Below are 21650 nucleotides of genomic sequence, written 5' to 3' on the forward strand. Positions count from 1 at the left end.
TTTTGAATGGTGGATATCGGGATTAATGCTTGATCCACTCTTTTTCTTAATCTCCAGATTAAATAATGCTTGCTCTCCTCTTGTTATTAATCTCTAGATTAATTAACAGAACGGGATTAAGGATATCCCATTCTAAAGTTTTCAGCTCAGGAAGCATAAACATTAGACAATAAATAATTAAAATCAGGAAGCATAAACATTAAACAATAAATAATTAAAATCAGGAAGCATAAACATTAAACAATAAATAATTAAGATCAGGAAGCATAAACATCAGACAATAAATATTTAAGATCAGGAAGCATAAAACAATAAGCAACTAGGTTTAACTAAAGAAGAATAAAATTAAAAAGACCGTATACTATCGATTTAAAAAAAGTTTTTCATGTCTGATTCACGACGATACCTTTGGAAGCTTTGTTTAAGCAAGACTGCATAAGATATTAATAATCTTTATTTTAAAATTTTCATTTTCAATTTTGGTTTCGTTATAAAGTGACTTGTGAATTTTTGCTTCAAGAAACAATATGAAGGAAATTGACAGAATTAAACACTATACACGCTAGAAAAACAAAGATATCTTCCACAATCCAAATTATTGATTAGATGAAGGTTTAAAGGATACCGTAATGTGTATGCTCCTTATTTAATGAAATACCACTTGAAGATATGTCTACTACAGTCCTGTTAACCTATTAGTTCAAATGATCGTTTTCCAGGTAAAAAATCAATGGGAATTCGGGGTTGTCAGGCTTATGCAATTATAAAATCTGTCTATAGCCCTTACATTTCCGATGTTATACGTCTACGATATTATAACTCTTTTCTTTTTTGTCACAATCCATAAAAATTATAAAGTTTAATGAATTTTGATATTTTTATTTGTCACTAATGGGTTAAGATGTTTAAAATGTGAATATTGTAACTCAAAGATATTGTATAACTTCAGATCAGGGCTTAAGATCGATACCATCAAATGCGACAGAGGAGGAGGTAATTGGATTTTTACTGAAATTAACTCACTTTTCTAATATGCAATTAATTTGCATTTCTATTCATCAAAGAATATTATATCATTTTATAATTTAGAAGATTCAGCGTACTGCAATGTTTAAATGTTGACGAAATTTTACTGTTCCGTCTAGAACATTTAATATTATGTCAAAGTTTCTCTATTTAGAATGATTTTTCTTTTTTATTTTCCACTTAATATACTATAATTAAAGTTATTATACTATAATTTTCACTTATTATACTATAATTTTCCACTTATTATACTATAATTTTCACTTATTATACTTTAATTTTCCACTTATTATACTATAATTTTCCACTTACACTATAATATTCCACTTATTATACTATAATGCTTTCACGGAAAGTGATAATTTTTTTCATAAAAAATCTATTTTTAGTACTTTAGCATCTTTATAAATTGCACTGAGACACAAAAAAAGGTTAATCATAGAAAGTTACACTTTAGGAACCCCATGTCTTTGTTGAACAAATGTGTACTGTTTTCTGTGAGAAATATTAACAAACTTAATGCTCCCCAGCCTGATTTTTTTTATATATTGCAACCAGAAAAAATCTAACATGTCTTTTTGTTAACAAACACATGGATTTCCTGACCTGTATTTTCTTGGATTTGACCCATAATCGGTAAGACTTTGAAGTCCAATTACAAGTATTATTATTATTGTTATAATCATCTTTGGCACAGTCAAAAACAGGAAGCTTGTCTTTACAATCAAACAATAAGTAGGGTTCACTTTAGAGACAACTAAAGAGTACAGTGAGAACAAGAAAACTGCAGAATAGGAAGACGACATTAAAACTATATTTAAGTGTATTTAATGTTACAACGCAAATAGTTTTGCCTTAGCATCTTAAAAATCCCTGATTAAGTAAAAATTTGTGTTGCAATGTTTCAGAACTATTAAAAATCATAACTTGAGTCTAAAAGTCGTCTTCCTATTCTACAGCTTTCTGCTTCTTACTGTATTTATTTACTGATTTTTTTAATTTGTTGCAAAATGCTAAATAAATGCTCGGTCGTTCTAAAGTCTCCTACTTTTTCTACATTTTACTTTTACTGCATATACAGTTTACAGAAAAGTGTACAACACTGTACACATCACAATAATAATCTACAATTAGTTTTAGCTGACTAGACAATTTACTACAATTAGCGAGGTAAAATTCCCAAATTTTATGCATTCTTGAGCATTTTATAAATAAAATTTAGAAAATTAGAATGGCGTGAAATTTAGCGGCAAAATATTAAAAGGTTTATAAGATGAATGTTTCAATTTTTTAAGTTCGGTTCTTTATTTATTTCCGACGGATCCAGTTCCAGTTCCAGTTCCAGTTCCAGTTACAGTGTCAGTTCCAGTTCCAGTTCCAGTTCCAGTTCCAGTTCCAGTTTTCTATTTGACTCCGTGGAAGATATCCATACAGATGTGACAGCTCCAGGACCCCTCCGGTGCAATCTAAACATTTCATTAACCATAATTTAAAAAAATGCTTTCAATAAAATTTAGAATTTTCTTCAATGTATCAAATTCAAATCATTAACTCCATGCTTGTTCAGATATTTTAAGATTAATGTGAGAGGTAAGAGAGGATTTATGTTATACAGTTTCTTTTAGCTGAAAATATTACAGAATATAACAATATGGATTTTACAGTGTCAATATTTCTAGAAAAACCTTCAGATCAAGTCAAAATATTGTTGGTTTTCTCCCTATTTTTTATTTACATCTTTAAGGGAGAGATATTAAAAAAGTTTTATTTCTTTGCAGTAATGTACAATAGTTGTACACAAACGGAGGAGCAAAAAATAAGATTTTAATCAAAAGTCTCTTTTCAAAACATTTCCAGAACGCAGAAGAAATATCCATCTCATAATTTACTTCTTATGTTTCACTTAGATTTCCAAGAAAAAAAAAACAATAAGATTTTAATCCAAATTATTTTTTAAACAAAATGACAATTTGACAAAATAATTGAACAATTCATCTAATTAAACTAAAGCTCATAAAATGTCAGTACAGTGTACGTTGTACTAACCTTCATCGGTGGTACAAGGCAGTACATGTGGAAACCTCGGTCACAATCATCACAAAACAGGAGCTGGTCATCATTCTCAGAGGTTCCACAGAGAGTACACGTCTTACACTCTTCAATATATCAATTGTCATTGTCATTGTCATGGTCATTGTCATGGTCATTGTCATGGTCATTGTCATGGTCATTGTCATGGTCATTGTCATGGTCATTATCATAGTCCTACTACCTATACACTGCCAGGGATATTGTCGAACGCTGACCATCATGTTCCCTGTGAACTGAAGACAGGTTGGATGTCCTAAATATATGCCCTTATAATCTCAAATCTTAATTAATTTACTCTTCTCTTTGTAAGAAATCCTTGAGGTATTTTTTTACACTTCATTTCTCAATTAAATGGTAAACTAAACTCTTAAGAGAAAAAGGATTTCGTAAAAGATTACATAAATCATTCTTGGTTTCGATCATTGCAAGGAAGATAAACCAGTATACCCCCATGCATAGCTTAATTTACAAAACAAGTGTAATATTGACATTTATAGGAATATAAACGATTCTCAGTCTGAATACAGGGCAGCCTGAATTAATTTTAATTCCGCCAAGTAATTGCAGTACATGATTTATAGGAAACAAAAACCTGTGCGTGGGTTCCTGGTGTACCTTCTTTGGTCCGGTTATTTTACGGTGGTATGTGATAATGTCAATATAAAGAAGACGCCTTTAGATTATATTATAATTTATATCAAGCTTTTAAACAGCATCGATACACAAAAATATTGAAACAAAGAGAAGCTGTCAATTTAAAATTTAATTGCTTGTAAACTACTAATTCGAAAAAAGCTTGTTAACAATTAAAACTTACATAAAAAAGTCGTCTTCTTTATAGTGATATTATCGCCTACTACCGTAGATACAATGGGATATGCAAAAACTGTGAAATTGCAAGACGACATTTAAGCAATCTCATGTGTATTTCATGTTGTTATAAAGCAAATAGTGTACACCAGAAACTTGAAAATCAACTTATCATGTGAAATGGGTCTCGTGTACACGATGTTTATTGGTCTATTCAAAATCAAAATTTAAGTCCAACAGTCGTCTTCCTATTCCACAGTTTTATAGTTAACACTGTATATTCTTGTTTAAAGGGACTTTAAGCGTAATTTCAAGTGACCCTGCATGCAAAAATGGCAATGCCCGATTCACATCGGTAACTTGGAAACCTTTATCTGATCAATAATGTGGAAGATATTGTTGTTTTTCTAGACTTAAAAGTGCTTTAATTCTGATATTCCAATTACGTTCTCCTGCAGTAGAAATGCGAAAGTCACTTTTGTAGAGAAATAAATCACAGTTGAAAACAATCAGTTTTTAAAATAATAAACATTGATATCTAGCCCATACTTGATTAGACAAAGTGTTTATGAAAACCATATTGAATCTTTGCATGGAGGGTCACTTGAAATTACTCTGGCAGTCCCTTTAAGAGCAGAGCAAATCTATATTTTTTTTTCAGTGACCTGATCTTCCGCACTCCGCGCACCCAATCAGTTCCTCCGGCGTTAAAGTCTTTTTATTAAGAGCTGAATCTCCCAGGCAAAAGTCACAGTACGGGGCAGGTCCAGGCTTAAGGAAAAACGGGTTAAAAAAAATTAATATTTTAATTTTAAAGCTTTCTTAGTGAAAATATTGGCTCATTATATGCTTAAAATGCGTATGTCTTTGACTTGCAAGTTTTATTTAAATATTTTTTTGGTTTATTCTCCAATTTAATTTCACACCAAAATACTTGGAATTTTCCCCATTACTTCAAGTTCAGTGATGAAAGCCTTATCTCTTTTGAGATGGGGACGGGGGGATTTTTCAAGAAAATAAAATACCCTGTATTTACCTTCAATCCAGGATTAGATCCTACTAAAGGAGTAGGTGTTGGACCCTTTTTCACTTTAGGACCTGACAAATTGTTAAAATATATGAACATTTTCTATTTTTTTTAAATTAAGTTGTTAAAATATATAATTTATTTTTATTTTAAAAAAACTGTTAAAATATATGAATATTTTTTATTTTTTAAAATTAAATTGTTAAAATATATGATTTATTTTTATTAAAAAGAAATTGTTAAAATATATGAAAATTTTTATATTTGGGATTTATTTACTTTTTTCCATCTTTGAGAGGAACGCTGGAGATTTTCCTCTAACTACAGTTTCATCCTCAACCTGGAGAGAGAACGGATCCGTCTTGGCTCTCCCAGTTCCTGAACCCTCCTGGAGTATAAGCAATAATATATCTATACATCATAGTGGACGATATTATTGCTTCATACAGTCTATGAATCCAATATTGAACCTAAATACAGAAATTTTGTCATATGTATTTAGAAAATGTCCTTTACATTTCCCGCCAGTATGCTTGATTTTAAAAGTTTATTAATCCTAGGTTCAGTCCGATTTAGTTGAACATTTTTAAACTTACTAATTTGTTTCTTCTCTTGTGCTATCCTAAGCAAGGTTTTAATGCAAGGAAAGTTATTTCAGGTGTACCCATCTTTTGTACTGCAGTGTAGGCGGTTATGTAAACACAAGACGGATGTCGAAGCCTGACATGGGATCTATCTTTCACATAAAAAATAAATGAAATATTCTGGTCAAAGGAAACTATTATGTAAACTATCAAAATTATAAAAATTTAATGATTTTAACCTCCTCGGATACTAAACGACCACTGATGCATCTATTCTTCATCTATTTCAATATGTACGCAGAGTATACGCAACTGCAATTAACTTTCCTTGCATTATATCCATGGCAAATGAAAAAAATAAAAGTTAACATGTTTTTGTGTGAACTCTCATACGCTGTGAAGTATGTATAAATTCTTCTCTAATCAAAAAAGAATTTTATGTTGAAAGCTAATTCCGTGTGAGGTATTTTTAGTAAACAGAGATATATAAAAGCAAAGGAAATGTTGATGCAGAAATAATGAGATATATCTATTATTTATATCTATTCTATTGATCTTATATAAGATCTCTTTTACTGTTTACTTGAGTCAAAATAAAATAACTTTCTAAAGGTTCTTGCCTCAAACTCTGATTTTTTTAATCCTAAATTTTACAACCCGATGTCTTGGAGTTTTGATTAAGCTATGAAGCCTGTTAGATCAAACTGTCTAAATTTGAAATATCAAATTTTTACACCGCCACCTTGCAAAGATATGGCGATTAAAAAAACTCAGTTTCTATTATCGTAAAAAATATTGAATCTGAACTTATTATACCTGAGAATCACTTCCAGCTGAAGGAGATCCTGTACTTATACCCTCCTCCTCCTCCTGTACAGTATAATAAGATTAAGTGACTGTACAGTGTACTGGTACTCTCCTCCTCTTCCAGTACAGTACAATAAGATTAAGTAACTGTACAGTGTACTGGTACTCTCATCATTCTGTACAGTATAATTACATTAAGTGACTGTACATGCTGTACTTATACCGTCCGTCCTACCCTTCTGATAATTTTAGGAAAGAAAACCTGGCCTTAACAGGTTCTATCCTAAAAGTTTGAGTCGGTTTCATTAAGGCTTCTTCCCCGTGATAAGACTTATAGAATAGGTTTTAGGATCTTTCTGATCATTATGTTAAGTTAAGACAAAAAAAAACACATTAAATCCTGGTCTAGGACTCTTACCTGGAAGTAGGAGTAGGTTTCAGGCTCAGCTCGTCCCTTATGAGTATGGTTGTAGTGGTAGGTTAGTCCAGGTCTAGTCTTATATCTGGCACAGCAAACTAGAAATATGGTAGGTTAGCCCAGGTCTAGTCTTGTATCTGGCACAGAAAACTAGAAATATGGTAGGTTAGTCCAGGTCTAGTCTTGTATCTGGCACAGCAAACTAGAAATATGGTAGGTTAGTCCAGGTCTTGTCATGTATCTGGCACAGCAAACTAGAAATATGGTAGGTTAGTCCAGGTCTTGTCATGTATCTGGCACAGCAAACTATAAATATGGTAGGTTAGTCCAGGTCTAGTCTAGTCTAGTAAGAATAATGAGAAGCAGTTTAACTAGTTCTGCCTAGCAGAACCACTTTATAGTGCCGCAGAGATAAAGAGAAGTGGTTCAACTACGCAATACTAATTCTACATCATCTCACAATTCATTAAGTCCGACCTCTTTAAGTCTTATTATAATGATGGATGGTATAATAATGATCAGATGATAAATGATATACTAAAACTGATGACAATGATGATCTAGCCATCTGATGATAATAATTTTAAAATCATATTAATGATGATAACATGGTAATAGATGACACTCTTCTTTAATGATAATGATAATGATTATGATAATAATTATAATAATGATAATGATAATGATAATGATTATGATAATGATTATGATAATGATTATGATAATGATAATGATAATGATTATGATAATGATTATGATAATGATGTTACTAATGATAATGATAATGATTATGATAATGATCATGATAATGATTTTGATAATGATTTTGATAATGATAAATTTAATAATTAAGAATATAATGCTAAATAGCAGTGAGGATGGAAAATATTTAAATCAGAAAACTTACGATCACACGTGAAAGGTTTCTCTGAGTCTGGGATACTATCCGCGTGCGTCCTACGCTTGTTCGGCTGGGGTGGTTTAGGAACCGTGGGCTAAACATAGATTAGGGTTTAGAGTTTTGTGTTTTATAAACATAGATTAGGTTTTAGAGTTTTGTGTTTTATAAACAAAGATTAGGTTTCAGGCTTTTGTGTTTTATAAAACACAGATTAGGTTTTAAAGTTTTATAAAATGTAGATTAGGTTTATGTGTTTTATAAAATGTAGGTTAGGTTTTTGTTTTATAAAATGTAGATTAGGTTTTTGGTTTATAAAATGTAGATTAGTTTTTAGATTTTAGTGTTTTATAAAACAAATATATGTCTCCAATGTCGAGGGTATTAAAAGGAGAATCACGATTCTTATCTAAAAGAAATAAACTTCAAACTAACGGTGTTTTGGACGCTTTTTAGATATTTTCTTTTTAAATTTTTACTTTCAAAGTTTGTTTGGCAGATTACATGTCAACATAATACTATTTTAAAATGATAAGCTTAAAAAATTTGTTCTAAAGGTTTAGTTTAGTTTTTAAAGGTTTTATTTAATGATTTTCATAGAAAGAAACAAACTAATAGTTAAATATTAGAAAAAAGACTTCCCTGAAGTCTTATCCTTTGAGGGTAACTGTATTAAACTATGCATATTTTTACCAGAATCAAAGTCGTCTTCAATCTTTACAACGTCTTGAAAATAGGTTGGCATTTACAGTATTTATTACAAGAATAGTCCTTTCGGAAGCAATCATTTGTACTATTTGATTTTAATCTTTTTAAGTTTGTTGATTCATTTTGTTCCCTAAAACACAACACTTAAATTCTTTCAATTTATTCTAAATGCTCAGCAGGTGTATTTGTACTTTGTGGTTTGTACACTCTACACTCATTGTTAGATCCAACTGATAATTTTTTTATTACTTAACTTGTTTTTAATTATACTAAATATACTACAATTCTAGAGTCTTGAACAGTGAATCCCAGATATATGAATACATAGCAAGAGTTTTTTATAATGTCGTATTACATAATTTAAGATCAAATGCCGCGGAAAAATGACTTTAATATAGCCCTAGAATATGAATGCAATTGATATATTAATTTTAAACTCATTTTTTCGCGGCATTTGATCTTAAATATGTAATACGACATTTTCATATATCTGGGATTCACTGTATATATTTTAAATACATATTAACTTATTTTCATAAGAGGAGTTTTCGGGTTTACAAATTCATAGATTCAAATTTTATTTGATCTCTGAAAATAAAATAGGTGTTAAGTTTTTTAACGATACTTACATCTTTCACCTTCGGCGGTGTTGGATTGGGTTTGGTGGACTTTGTTTTCGTCATCTTCCGTCCTTTAGTTTTCTTTATCCTAACTCCGTCAAACTCAAAATCAGAATCTGACTCCTGCAGATTAAATTCAAACTTTAATGTATTCCAAAACTTTCTAAACCATTCAGAATTACAAGAAAGATTAATATAATAGTTCAAACCTACCAAATTAACTAAATCAAGATTTCATTGCAAGTGTTAGAAATGGATGTGGAGAACTAGATAAAGTAATAACTAATAAACGCCAGAATGATTGTCTTATCGCACCAACTTTTCATTTAGTTTGTAACTTGTAACATGTTACAAATATCTATACATCTGGATATTAAAGTTATTTTAGTTATGACAGTTACAAATCAAACACTTTATGGCGGGACTTGTAATCTAAAGTAAGAATGAAGACGACAATCTGTTCACATTTTTTTTTGCTTTCACTGTAGTAGATAATATTAAAGTGCATGTGCCTGGCGAGCATTTATACTTAAAGTTTAAATCAAGAAAATTTTGGATTTTGTTTGAATATATCTGCCTGTGCATCATCCTCAGGTTCAGGTATTGGAAAGTCGTCTTCATACATTCCACTCCATTCTTCGTTCTAAACATATGATTTATGCATAGAGAAAAGAATATATATGGATTTATGTAAACATATCGTCTTCATACATTCTACACCATTATTCGTTCTAAACATATGATTTATGTAAATATATCGTCTTTATAAATTCTAAACAATTCTTCGTTCTAAACATATGATTTATGTAAATATATCGTCTTCATACATTCTAAACAATTCTTCGTTCTAAACATATGATTTATGTAATATATCGTCTTCATACATTCTACACCATTATTCGTTCTAAACATATGATTTATGTAAATATATATCGTCTAGCCTTCTCCGTATCCAGCTTTAAGGATGGTTTCCTGTTTTATTACCCCGATAGATTCAACTTAAGATCTTTCAAAATACTAACCTTCTCCGTATCTAGTTTAATGATGGTATCCTAGGTCCTGCTCCGATAGGTTCAACTTTAGACCTTATTAAATTCTAACCTTCTCCGTATCTAGTTTAAGGATGGTTTCCTCCGCAATTACTCCGGTAGTTTCCAATTTAGAACTTATTTTATTCTAACCTTCTCCGTATCTAGTTTAAGGATAGTTACATCTTTAATTACTCCGGTAGGTTCCAATTTAGAACTTATTTTATTCTAACCTTCTCCGTATCTAGTTTAAGGATGGTTTCCTCCGCAATTACTCCGGTAGGTTCAACTTTAGAAACATTAAGAGAACCACAATCAGGCTCAAACCTGAATAAATATTTAAAAACAATTTTTTTTAAGTTTTGAAAATTTTCAAAAACCATTTTCTTATTTATTTTAGGGGAAATGTAAATATGCCAAAATTGGAACTTTTAATGAAGATATATATAATCACATTCAGATGCTAATAAAGCACAGAGGCGTATGTGTAGTGTAGGGAGGGCATTTCATGATTTTTGTGTGCACCCCTAGAAAATTTTGTGTCCCCCCCCTTAAAAGCCCTTATTTTGACAAAATGTCTGATTAGTTTTTATCTATATTAAAGAATCGTATATCAAGGGCGTACACAGGGGGGAGGCAAGGGGGTAGTGCCCCCCTAGAAATCAGAGCTATCACACTTTTAATTCTAAAACTGAAGAGTGAATAACATAAAAAAATTAGTTTGCTGTTTTTTTTTCTGCTAGTTTTGTTTGAAGGAGAGATAAAGTAGTTCTTGTAAGGTAGTTGGATTGTATGTGTATTGTGTACCTTTATGATATCCAAGAAGCCAAATGTTTTGAATTTACAGTTCAAATTTTGCCTCACNTTTGCGCTTCGCGCATATTGGCCCCTCTAGATTTATTTCTATGTACGCTCTTGCCGTATATCTTTTATAATCAGTCTTTGCTTGGTTTAGAACATATATTTGTTGATTATATATCAGAGTTGTAAAGGAAATGAGATTTTGCTAAAAACTCTAAACTTATAATCCCTAAATCTGTGCAACTCGATGTCGTAGATCTTTGGTATTTCAAACTATGAATTCCATCAACTATGAGAAATTCTAAGCTTAAAACAAGGTATAACCATTAGGTTTCAAAGAAAATTAGAAAATTTGAGTTTGTTGCAAAAACTTGAAAAATCTTTTCGCCTTTCAAAAATAATTTTCCCACTGAAATTAGATATGCTTCAGCGGAGAAGCAAAAAAATGTGTAGGGTTTTATTTGCTGAATATTTGGATATGAATTGTAATAAAAAGAATAAAAACATGCCTTTTGATATCAAGCTTTTCTCTCTCCAGTTCATCAAAAATCATATTTTTCTACAGAAGTTAGGTTTGTTCCCGCGGAATATCACAACAATTTTTAGGGTTTTAGATGCTGAAATTTTCATTTTTTCCCCACATCATTTAAAATCCTTTCATATATCAGACCCCTTTATGCGTACCCCCCCTCCCAGGGGGGGCACCCGTAGGGGGCACGTGTATCCAATGCAGCCCCCCTCGTACGCCCCTCTAAAATCATGGCAAGTAGCGCTCTGAATTCCCTTTCCTTAAAATAAAAATTTGACCTGAGATGTCTGGGCTGCATAAAGTACTGAAGGTATTGATATCTCTTTTTCCTCCACCTAAACAAAATTGTTATTCTTGAGTAAATTTTTTCTCAAACATTCTTGTCTTTCTTCCACATTTTCTCAATGCAGTAAAAGATTGCAGATTTGAACTTGAAAGCAAAAGATAAAAAGATGTGGGTAGAAGCATACCTGTTATGAGGGTAGGAGTATACCTATTCTGTGGGCAGGAGTATACCTGTTATGAGCGTAGGAGTATACCTTTTCTGTGGGTAGGAGTATACCTGTTCTGTGGGTAAAAGTATACCTGTTATGAGGGCAGGAGTATACTTGTTATGAGGGTAGGAGTATACCTGTTATGAGGGTAGGAGTATACTTGTTATGAGGGTAGGAGTATACCTATTCTGTGGGTAGGAGTGTACCTGTTCTGTGGGTAGAAGTATACCTGTTATGAGGGTCGGAGTATACCTGTTCTGTGGCTAGAAGTATACTTGTTCTGAGGGTAGGAGTATACTTGTTATGAGGGTAGAAGTATACTTGTTATGAGGGTAGGAGAATACCTTTTCTGTGGGTAGGAGTTTATCTGTTATGAGGGTAGGAGTATACCTTTTCTGTGAGTATGAGTATACCTGTTATGAGGCTAGGAGTATACCTGTTATGAGCCTAGGAGTATACCTGTTCTCAGGGTACCTGTTCTTTGGGTAGAAGTATGCCTGTTCTCTGGGTAGAAGTATGCCTGTTCTTTGGGTAGAAGTATACCTGTTCTGAGGATAGGAGTAATCATGTTCTGTGGGTAGAAGGTTATCGGAGTATACCTGTTCTGATGGTAGGAGTATACCCCTTCTGTGGGTAGAAGTATACCTGTACTGTGGGTAGAAGTATACCTGTTATGAGGGTAGAAGTATACCTGTTATGAGCGTAGGAGTATACCTGTTCTGTGGGTAGGAGTATACCTGTTCTGTGGGTAGAAGTATACCTGTTATGAGGGTAGGAGTATATCTGTTCTGTGGGTAGAAGTATACCTGTTATGAGGGTAGGAGTATACCTGTTCTGTGGGTAGGAGTATACCTGTTCTGTGAGTAGGAGTATACCTGTTCTGTGGGTAGGAGTATACCTGTTCTGTGGGTAGGAGTATACCTGTTCTGTGGGTAGGACTATACCTGTTCTGTGGGTAGAAGTATACCTGTTCTATGGGTAGGAGTATACCTGTTCTGTGGGTAGGAGTATATTTGACCATGAGTTCTCCCTGGCATTCGTTCTCTAGCTTTCCGTTCAGCGTTGTAATGTTTCTGCGCAACACCAGTCTAGAAATGGGCGTTCATAGAAAACTGATAAAATTAAACGTTTAGATATTTCAGAAGAGATAAAAATGATAAAAAAAAGATACAAAATGCGACTTATTGATCAGTCCTTTCTTCAAATCATCTTCTGCTCTTCAAAATTTTAATTCTTTGTATTTTGGGGGTCTCCTTGTACGGCTATGTACATTGTACCAGTACAAAGGGTCCCTCTCGGTATGGTGTAAGCTACAGTATGAAGTATTAGTGAAATTTCTCATTTTTGTCCGATATACAGTATCAAATGTTTACGTACATACTAACCATGTCTATTTATGTACAGTATACAGTGAAAATTGTTTACGTAAATTGTAACTAGTGGCTTTTTAGTGTCTATCTTTGTCCAGTGTAGAATATAAAGTGTATGTGGACCTGTAGTAAATGCCCTACTCCAACAAAGTCTTTAAGATCGGTACCAATTCAGGTATAGCGTTCCGTATCCTTAGGTATCTGTCTTACAAGATACAACTCAATCACGAAATATTCCGTTCAATAATACTGTAGTCTGATACAACTCTATCAGTATTCTCTATCAGGTATCTATCTTACAAGATACAACTCAATCATGAACTATTCTCAGGTATCTGTCTAATTACAAGATACTATTCAATCACAAACTATTCTGTTCAATAATACTCTAGTCTGATACAACTCTATCGGTATTCTCAGGTATCTGTCTTACAAGATACAAAGCAATTCAAATATTCAAAGAAAGAGTAATCAATATTTATCTTGAGAATTATGAGAGGTTTAAATAAGAAAAACCTATCTGTATATCGTGTGAATAAATTTATATAAAAAAACTAAAATAACTGAAACTTTATTAGCTTATTTCTGTTTCTGTAACAACCATCATTAACACCCAGTATTTTAAATTTATCTCTACATAAAAATCCCTCTGATCTCACCCTGCCACAGATCACCTTACAATCTCTTTCCTTCCAATAAAATCCTTACCTATCCAAAACAAATCTTGATATGTGTAACCAATTATATTCAGTATCGTCAATTAAATTCGGGCCAACCACTCAAAACAACCAACCCTGGTTAGGCGGGTCCAAACTGCATAGTAAATTGTGATTGCTTAGTTGTAATATCTCATGCTTTGTAGTTGAATAAAAATATGAAATATATATATGAAAATGAATCACAAACAATTCCATTCAACAATACTTTGTCAATATCAAACTGAATATGACTCTATCAGTATTCTCTAGTCTATATCTATCTTTCAAGACTCCAAGCTCAGGTCCCTCTCGCTATACATGAGGAATATAATTATTCTAAGACCGTAATCAAAGCGGAGTATTGTTCCAACTGAGTTATATTTTGAATTCTATGTTGCAGGTTAAGGAACGTAATTACAAGTTGTGCGTCGTTATATTCAAGCGTAGTTAAGCTAATCACAATACAGGTTTGATGTTGTTATTTACAGGCGTAGTTGGGTTACAATGTACAACGTAATATAGGTATGTTCTGGTTCACAAATATAGGGTTTACTATGATATTTGTTACATACCTCTATGTACAGTGTACAGTATAAAGTGTTTATGTATCTGTCCATTTATGTACAGTTTATATTATTTATGTACCTGTCCATCTATGTACTATATATATTGTTTATGTACCTCTCCATCTATGTACGATATATGGTGTTTATGTACCTGTCCATCTATGTACGGTATTCTCATTTTCCTCTCCTCATTTAACCGTCGGTTGAACGACATAGCACTCTCTGCTAGTTCACGGTAACTAAACAAAAAACATTTAACTAGATGATTAAATATTTTTATTTTTTATTTTCAGTTTACTTAAAACTCAAGTTTTCTAAACCCTATATCTTTGCAACCCAACGACCTCAGACTTTTAAAACTGTAAATTGTGTTATATCAAATAATCAAAGTTTGAAATATCAAATTTAGGGAACCCATGGTTATCAGTTATAGGCTAAAAAATTTCAAATTTTTTTTCCACGGGCAACGCCGGGCTCTTCAGCTAGTATTATATATTATAACCCTCTAGTTGATGTTCCGATTGAAGATTACAGAAAAGTATATATTTTACCTCTGTAATAGACAAGACTGTTAAAAATTAGAATTAAAGTTAACCAAAAAGTTATCCAATTGGTGCTCTTACTCTACATCACATTTTTTTGTGGCAAACGGAAAAATTATACAAAAAGTAGTAAATTAAATAAATACCTCCCATCCCACCATGCCCTTAGCTTTTAATCTTAAAGGGACTGTAAGCGTAATTTATGTCACTCTCTATACCTTTGAAACATGATTCTAATCAAAATGTGGAAGACAACGTCGTTTCTTAACAGCAAATTGTTTAATTCTAATAATTTCTCGATTGTTTCTAATTAGCAAGAATTTTACAAGTCACTTAAACACAGAAACCACAAAAAACAGTTTAAAAACGCAAAACATGGATATCTAATTCATGCTTTATCAGACAACGTATTATAAGGGTATCGTTTATCAAACAACGTATTATAAGGGTATCGTTTTAAATTGGGCTTTGCCATCTTTGCATGGAGGGTCACTTACATGTTACAGTCCCTTAAATCTATATACATGTTACAGTCCCTTAAATCTATATAAGCGCCCTAAAAGCCTAGTAATTTAAACTCGTAGATTTCTGATAAATATTCTCAAATCCTTTTATCCAGAGCCCGTTCTCTCCATAGAAAGTGGTCGTGTAGTTCACGTACTTTGGGGGACGATATGTTGGCCGCTAGATGTCTCATACTAAATTCTTATGTGATAATATTTCTCCGTACACTTGACGACCAATATAGGAGACATCAAGTTGTCGACCTATGTAGTTTATGGAAAGAACGGCCTCAGCACCCACCTATCCGTTACAAGAAACCGTTCCACCTTCGTCACAGCTTCCGGGGATATTTTCATTTCCAAAACCATGATACACTCTTTTAAAGATTTGTCTGAAAATATAAATTTACAACATTTTAATATCCTGCGCAGAACAGTGCAGTACAGTTAACAGTAAACACAGATTCATTTTGTACAATTTTATATTAGTCCTTCTGCTGTAAAGAGTATACTGTACATGAAATAAAGATTAATTATTACAATTGTTGTATTAGCTTTGCTTGCTTCGCTTCATATGTTCAATGTTCATGTTATACATATTTTGTACACTACAGTACATGGCATTTGTAAAGTACACAATCAAGCATTTTCATATCTTCCAAAGTACAGTGCAGTACAGTCCACATTGAACACAGACACAGTGTATGGTATTTTTTGGACATTAGTGTACGCGATAAAACATTTTTATGTCTTGGGCAGTAAAATTCCAGTATATAGTACATTGTACATTAAACATACATTGATTAGTACAATTGCTACATTAGCTTTGCTTGCTATGCTTCATGTTTAAAATTTATCTCATGTTTGGTAGGCAAGTGATAAAGTACATGATCAACTATTTTTATATCCTGGGCAGTACAGTGCAGTCCACATTCAACACAGATACATGTTGTACAACTTTATATTAGCTCTGCTGGTACATGCCTAGTGATCACATATCCATTTAAGTCACAATAAGAAAGTAAATAGAAAAAGTCCCAATTTCTACCACCAGGAGGAGGAGTTTTGTACTACGAAATATTTGAAGGAAATAAAGTCATGATTTTTATTCAAAGTCTTTATCCGAAAGGAGAGTCCTCGATTAAGAAGAATAAGACTTGATTTTCAATGACTTTTTTAAAATGACGTTTACGGTCTTTTCACTCTGTAGTGAATGTAAGTTCAAATAGAAGCAGCCTGAAGTCAGGACAGTCCAAACCAGGACCGTAAAGGTTGGCCCAGCTCGGATATTTGAATGTACACCGCAGTTATGCGTGCTTTAAATATTTTCGGACTTTTTTCTAGTTTTTTTACTTCACTTTTTTTGTAAAAACATTTTTACCCGGGACTTTACCAGTTGACCTCATGGAATGGTGTATACAAAACATTAGCAAAAACACAGGCTAGTTCTACAGCGAGTTTTTACTTAAATAATCTAATGAAATTGAAAAATGGCTAATTATTTGTATAAAACTTAGCACAAAGCGAGATTTAATAAAGCCAAGCTAAGTTAAAATGTTAAAAGGTGTGAATATAAGTCTATAAAACAAAGATTTGGTTTTAANTAGGCTTACGGCGAAAAATAAGTTGATTGCTACTAATCTTACTTCTATATGTTGCGTCAAAAGGAGATAATTGTTAAAAACAACTTATACCGAAGAACGTAGCATCCATACAAATTCAGAAAGATGCAACATTCAACTCGGATCGTAAACAAATGAATTTAATTCCAAACAAATCATTCAGATATTACAAACAATAGTCATCGATTATTTTTCGACGCACTTGTATATAGTTGATATTGCAAAACATTTTTTTATTTTTCATGATCTGAGAGTTACTTTGGAAAACATGTATTCCTCTTTCGAGGATTTTGATAATGAAGACGAGATTTTTATATTTACAGAAAAAAAAATATTATGAAATATTAACTATATCCGAATGTGTCGAAAATAATCGATGACTATTGTTTGTAATATTTGAATGATATGTTTGGAATTAAATTATTTTACGATCCGAGTTGAATGTTGCAACTTTCTGAATTTGTATGGATGCTACGTTCTCCGATATACAAGTAGTTTTTAACAACTTTTTCTTTATAGACGCATCAGATAGAAGTAAGATTAGTAGCGATCAAAAGCGCTTTTTTTCGCCGTAAACCTATACCCCCTTTCATTTTTCGCGAACACTCCCTTTAAAACCAGAAGTTCTGAGCTGGGCATTTTTAAACGTATTTAATGAGTTCTTTCCTCACTGCTAATCTCCTCTTGCTCCTGATGTCGTGTAAATTAATATATGAATTTCGGACACGCACTTTTCCAGGAAGGAATTGAGTCTTTGCCACAAACTCAGAATTTCTAATCCTTATATCTTTGAAACCCAATGTTATAGAGCTTAGATATTTTTGAAAATATGAATTCTATAAGCTCTGCAATATTAGTTTGAAATATCAATGGTTACCTTTATCAGGTTTAAAAAATATAAGAATTAGAAAATTTGAGTTTGTTGCTAAAACTTCATTCCTTTCATATTACAAACACCAAATCCGTCTAGATCCAATTCTTTGTTTAAATCGTCAAAGTTTTCAAAGTTCCAAAGCTTTGTGATAAATTCCTTAATTTGATAAATTCTACAAGATGAAATTGTTAAAGTTTGAAATATGAAAGGTTTACAAAGGCCATTATCCATCTGGCAAGAAAATAAAATGGTGTCTTGCACTAAATAAACCTCAATAGCATGTGATTTATGCATATGCTTATTACAAACAAGCACAGTAATACCAGTGCATGCGTAAACACAATTTTTTTTATCCATCTGGCAAGACATTAAAATGGTGTCTTGTGTCTTGTTTAAGCAAGCGCTAAATGAACCTCTATGCATATGAACAACTTTTTTGATCCAAGAATAGAGGTGTCTTAGTGTCTCAACGTCTCATTTGTATAATACTGGTGTATGCATAAGCATAGTTTTATTTAAACCTTGAAAACAGGTGTCTTAGTGTCTAAAAAAAATTAAAATCTAAATTATATTCTATTTTAATTATTCTGATCATTGTAATACTTTGCTGCTTGAAGCATATTCAAATTACTAAAGATTGAGAATTTTTTCTAAGATATTTGCGGATTTTTTCTCCTAAAGTTTATGAATTTTATCATATTTCATTCAGAGAATCATAATTTCAGGAGTTTGTCTTTCAGGAGTTTGTATTTTCATGAGTTTGTCTTTCAGGAGTTTGTCATGGCACCATTTGAATGATTTGTTTGGAATTAAATTATTTTACGATCCGAGTTGAATGTTGCAACTTTCTGAATTTGTATGGCTGCTACGTTCTCCGATATACAAGTCGTTTTTAACAACTTTTTCTTTATAGACGCAACAGATAGAAGTAAGATTAGTAGCGATCAAAAGCGCTTTTTTTTCGCCGTAAACCTATACCCCCTTTCATTTTTCGCGAACACTCCCTTTAAAACCAGAAGTTCTGAGCTGGGCATTTTTAAACGTATTTAATGAGTTCTTTCCTCACTGCTAATCTCCTCTTGTTCTTGATGTCGTGTAAATTAATATATGAATTTCGGACACGCACTTTTCCAGGAAGGAATTGAGTCTTTGCCACAAACTCAGAATTTCTAATCCTTATACCTTTGAAACCCAATGTTATAGAGCTTAGATATTTTTGAAAATATGAATTCTATAAGCTCTGCAATATTAGTTTGAAATATCAATGGTTACCTTTATCAGGTTTAAAAAATATAAGAATTAGAAAATTTGAGTTTGTTGCTAAAACTTCATTCCTTTCATATTACAAACACCAAATCCGTCTAGATCCAATTCTTTGTTTAAATCGTCAAAGTTTTCAAAGTTCCAAAGCTTTGTGATAAATTCCTTAATTTGATAAATTCTACAAGATGAAATTGTTAAAGTTTGAAATATGAAAGGTTTACAAAGGCCATTATCCATCTGGCAAGAAAATAAAATGGTGTCTTGCACTAAATAAACCTCAATAGCATGTGATTTATGCATATGCTTATTACAAACAAGCACAGTAATACCAGTGCATGCGTAAACACAATTTTTTTTATCCATCTGGCAAGACATTAAAATGGTGTCTTGTGTCTTGTTTAAGCAAGCGCTAAATGAACCTCTATGCATATGAACAACTTTTTTGATCCAAGAATAGAGGTGTCTTAGTGTCTCAACGTCTCATTTGTATAATACTGGTGTATGCATAAGCATAGTTTTATTTAAACCTTGAAAACAGGTGTCTTAATGTCTCATTGTCTTTTCCTATAAAAAAGCGTATGCTTATATATGTACACACTTTTCAATGTGTTATGTATCATTTCTTGCTATGTACGTATACAGACGTCTCAATGTCTCATTCTCTCATTGTTCAAATACAAGCGTTTGCATATACAGTGCACACATTTTTTGATTCAGAAATAGAGGTTTATTAGTGTCTTATCGTCTCATTTGCATAAAACTAGTGTATGCGTAAGCATTTTTTTAACCATAAAAACTGGCGTCCTTATGTCTCAATGTCTCATTGTCTCATTCCTTGATTACAAGTGTATGCATGAATTGAACAACTTTTTTGATCCAGGATTAAAGATCATTAGCATACACTGGTATTATTTACATAATACCAGTGTATGCTGACCTGCATACTACCAACATGAAGCTCCAGCTGTTCCCTATGATCATGATCACCTTTAACAATCAATAGTACTTTTTATTTTCCAACCTGTTAAGATGATTCTTATATAGGAAAATATTTTAAAACTTTTATATTTTAAACAAGTCAATACAGGAATTAAGTCTTTGCCACAAACTCAGATTTTCTAATCTCTATGTCTTTTCAACCTAATGTCGTAGACCTTAGATATTTCAAACTGTGAATTCTTCTAGATCAAAAAAACTAAGTTTGTAATATCAAAAGTTTTTGTCCTCAGGTTAACAAGATATAGGGATGGGAAAATCCAAGTTTGTGGCAAAGACTCAATTTCTTTATCGAATACTGTGCTTGCTTATATATGATATTTCATACATAGAGGTTTATTTAGCGCTTGCTAATACAATATGCTTTAACAAGACACAAGACACCAGTTTAGTTTCTTGTCAGATGGGTCATAAAATTGTGTTTACGCATACACTTGTATTACTGTGCTTGCTTATATATGATATCTCATGCTATAGAGGTTATAAAGGTTTATTTAGCGCTTGCTAATACAATATGCTTTAACAAGACACAAGACACCAGTTTAGTTTCTTGTCAGATGGATCATAAAATTGTGTTTACGCATACACTTGTATTACTGTGCTTGCTTATATATGATATCTCATGCTATAGAGGTTTATTTAGCGCTTGCTAATACAATATGCATAAACAAGATACAAGACACCATTTTAGTTTCTTGTCAGATGGGTCATAAAATTGTGTTTACGCATACACTGGTATTTCTTATATGATATAACATATATAGAGGTTTATTCAGTGCTTGCTTATATATAATATCTCATATATAAAGGTTTATTTAGCGCTTGCTAGTACAATATGCATAAACAAGACACAAGTAACCAGTTTAGCTCCTTGTCAGATGGATAAGCGGTCCAGAGTCTGATATGTCCTCTTATAATTCGATTATTTGATCTAACAGAATGTATGAGATATCTGACATTATGCTGTGAAGATATATGAATGAGAAAATCTGAATTTGTCCCAAAATAAGAATCATAATCATGCGTTAACTCGCCTAATACAATTCACCTAAATTACGAAACAAACTAACAAAACAAAACAGAATAAAATAAAAATAAAAATTATATTGACGAAACAAAAATCATAAAATCTACTTTGTACAATAATAAAATTTGTTTCCATTTTTATAACCTAAATAAACGCGAAACAATAACAAATATTAAAAAACTATTAAATTTAGATATATGTGTTTTTAAGCATTACAATGTTAAAAACTAAATGCTGTTCCAAGTAAAATTTAGTAAAGTTTAGCTAAATAGATATTAAAAAATTTCAAATTGTTTTATAATCATATTAAATTTTATATTTGCGAAATAAATTTTTCTATTCGACTAG

The 21650-nt window shown here is 31.9% G+C and overlaps 1 protein-coding gene across 1 annotated transcript; it reads right to left on the reverse strand.

Annotated features, from left to right (window-relative positions):
- Nucleotides 1-863: 863 nt before the first annotated feature.
- Nucleotides 864-17084, reverse strand: LOC111700562 (zinc finger protein ubi-d4). The gene is made up of 16 exons (XM_023471530.1): nucleotides 15822-17084; nucleotides 14627-14714; nucleotides 12832-12929; nucleotides 11626-11682; nucleotides 10251-10344; nucleotides 9567-9632; nucleotides 8999-9112; nucleotides 7671-7758; nucleotides 6764-6861; nucleotides 6355-6408; nucleotides 5234-5342; nucleotides 4964-5025; nucleotides 4593-4698; nucleotides 3299-3370; nucleotides 3073-3182; nucleotides 864-2492 (listed from the first exon to the last, which is right to left on the reverse strand). The coding sequence occupies exons 1-16, from the start codon at nucleotides 15887-15889 to the stop codon at nucleotides 2430-2432; spliced, it is 1347 nt and encodes a 448-aa protein (XP_023327298.1). The 5' UTR covers nucleotides 15890-17084; the 3' UTR covers nucleotides 864-2429.
- Between the last annotated feature and the right edge of the window lie 4566 nt (nucleotides 17085-21650).

Source organism: Eurytemora carolleeae, unplaced genomic scaffold, assembly GCF_000591075.1.
Source record: "Eurytemora carolleeae unplaced genomic scaffold, Eaff_2.0 scaffold385, whole genome shotgun sequence".
Lineage (NCBI taxonomy): Eukaryota > Metazoa > Arthropoda > Copepoda > Calanoida > Temoridae > Eurytemora > Eurytemora carolleeae.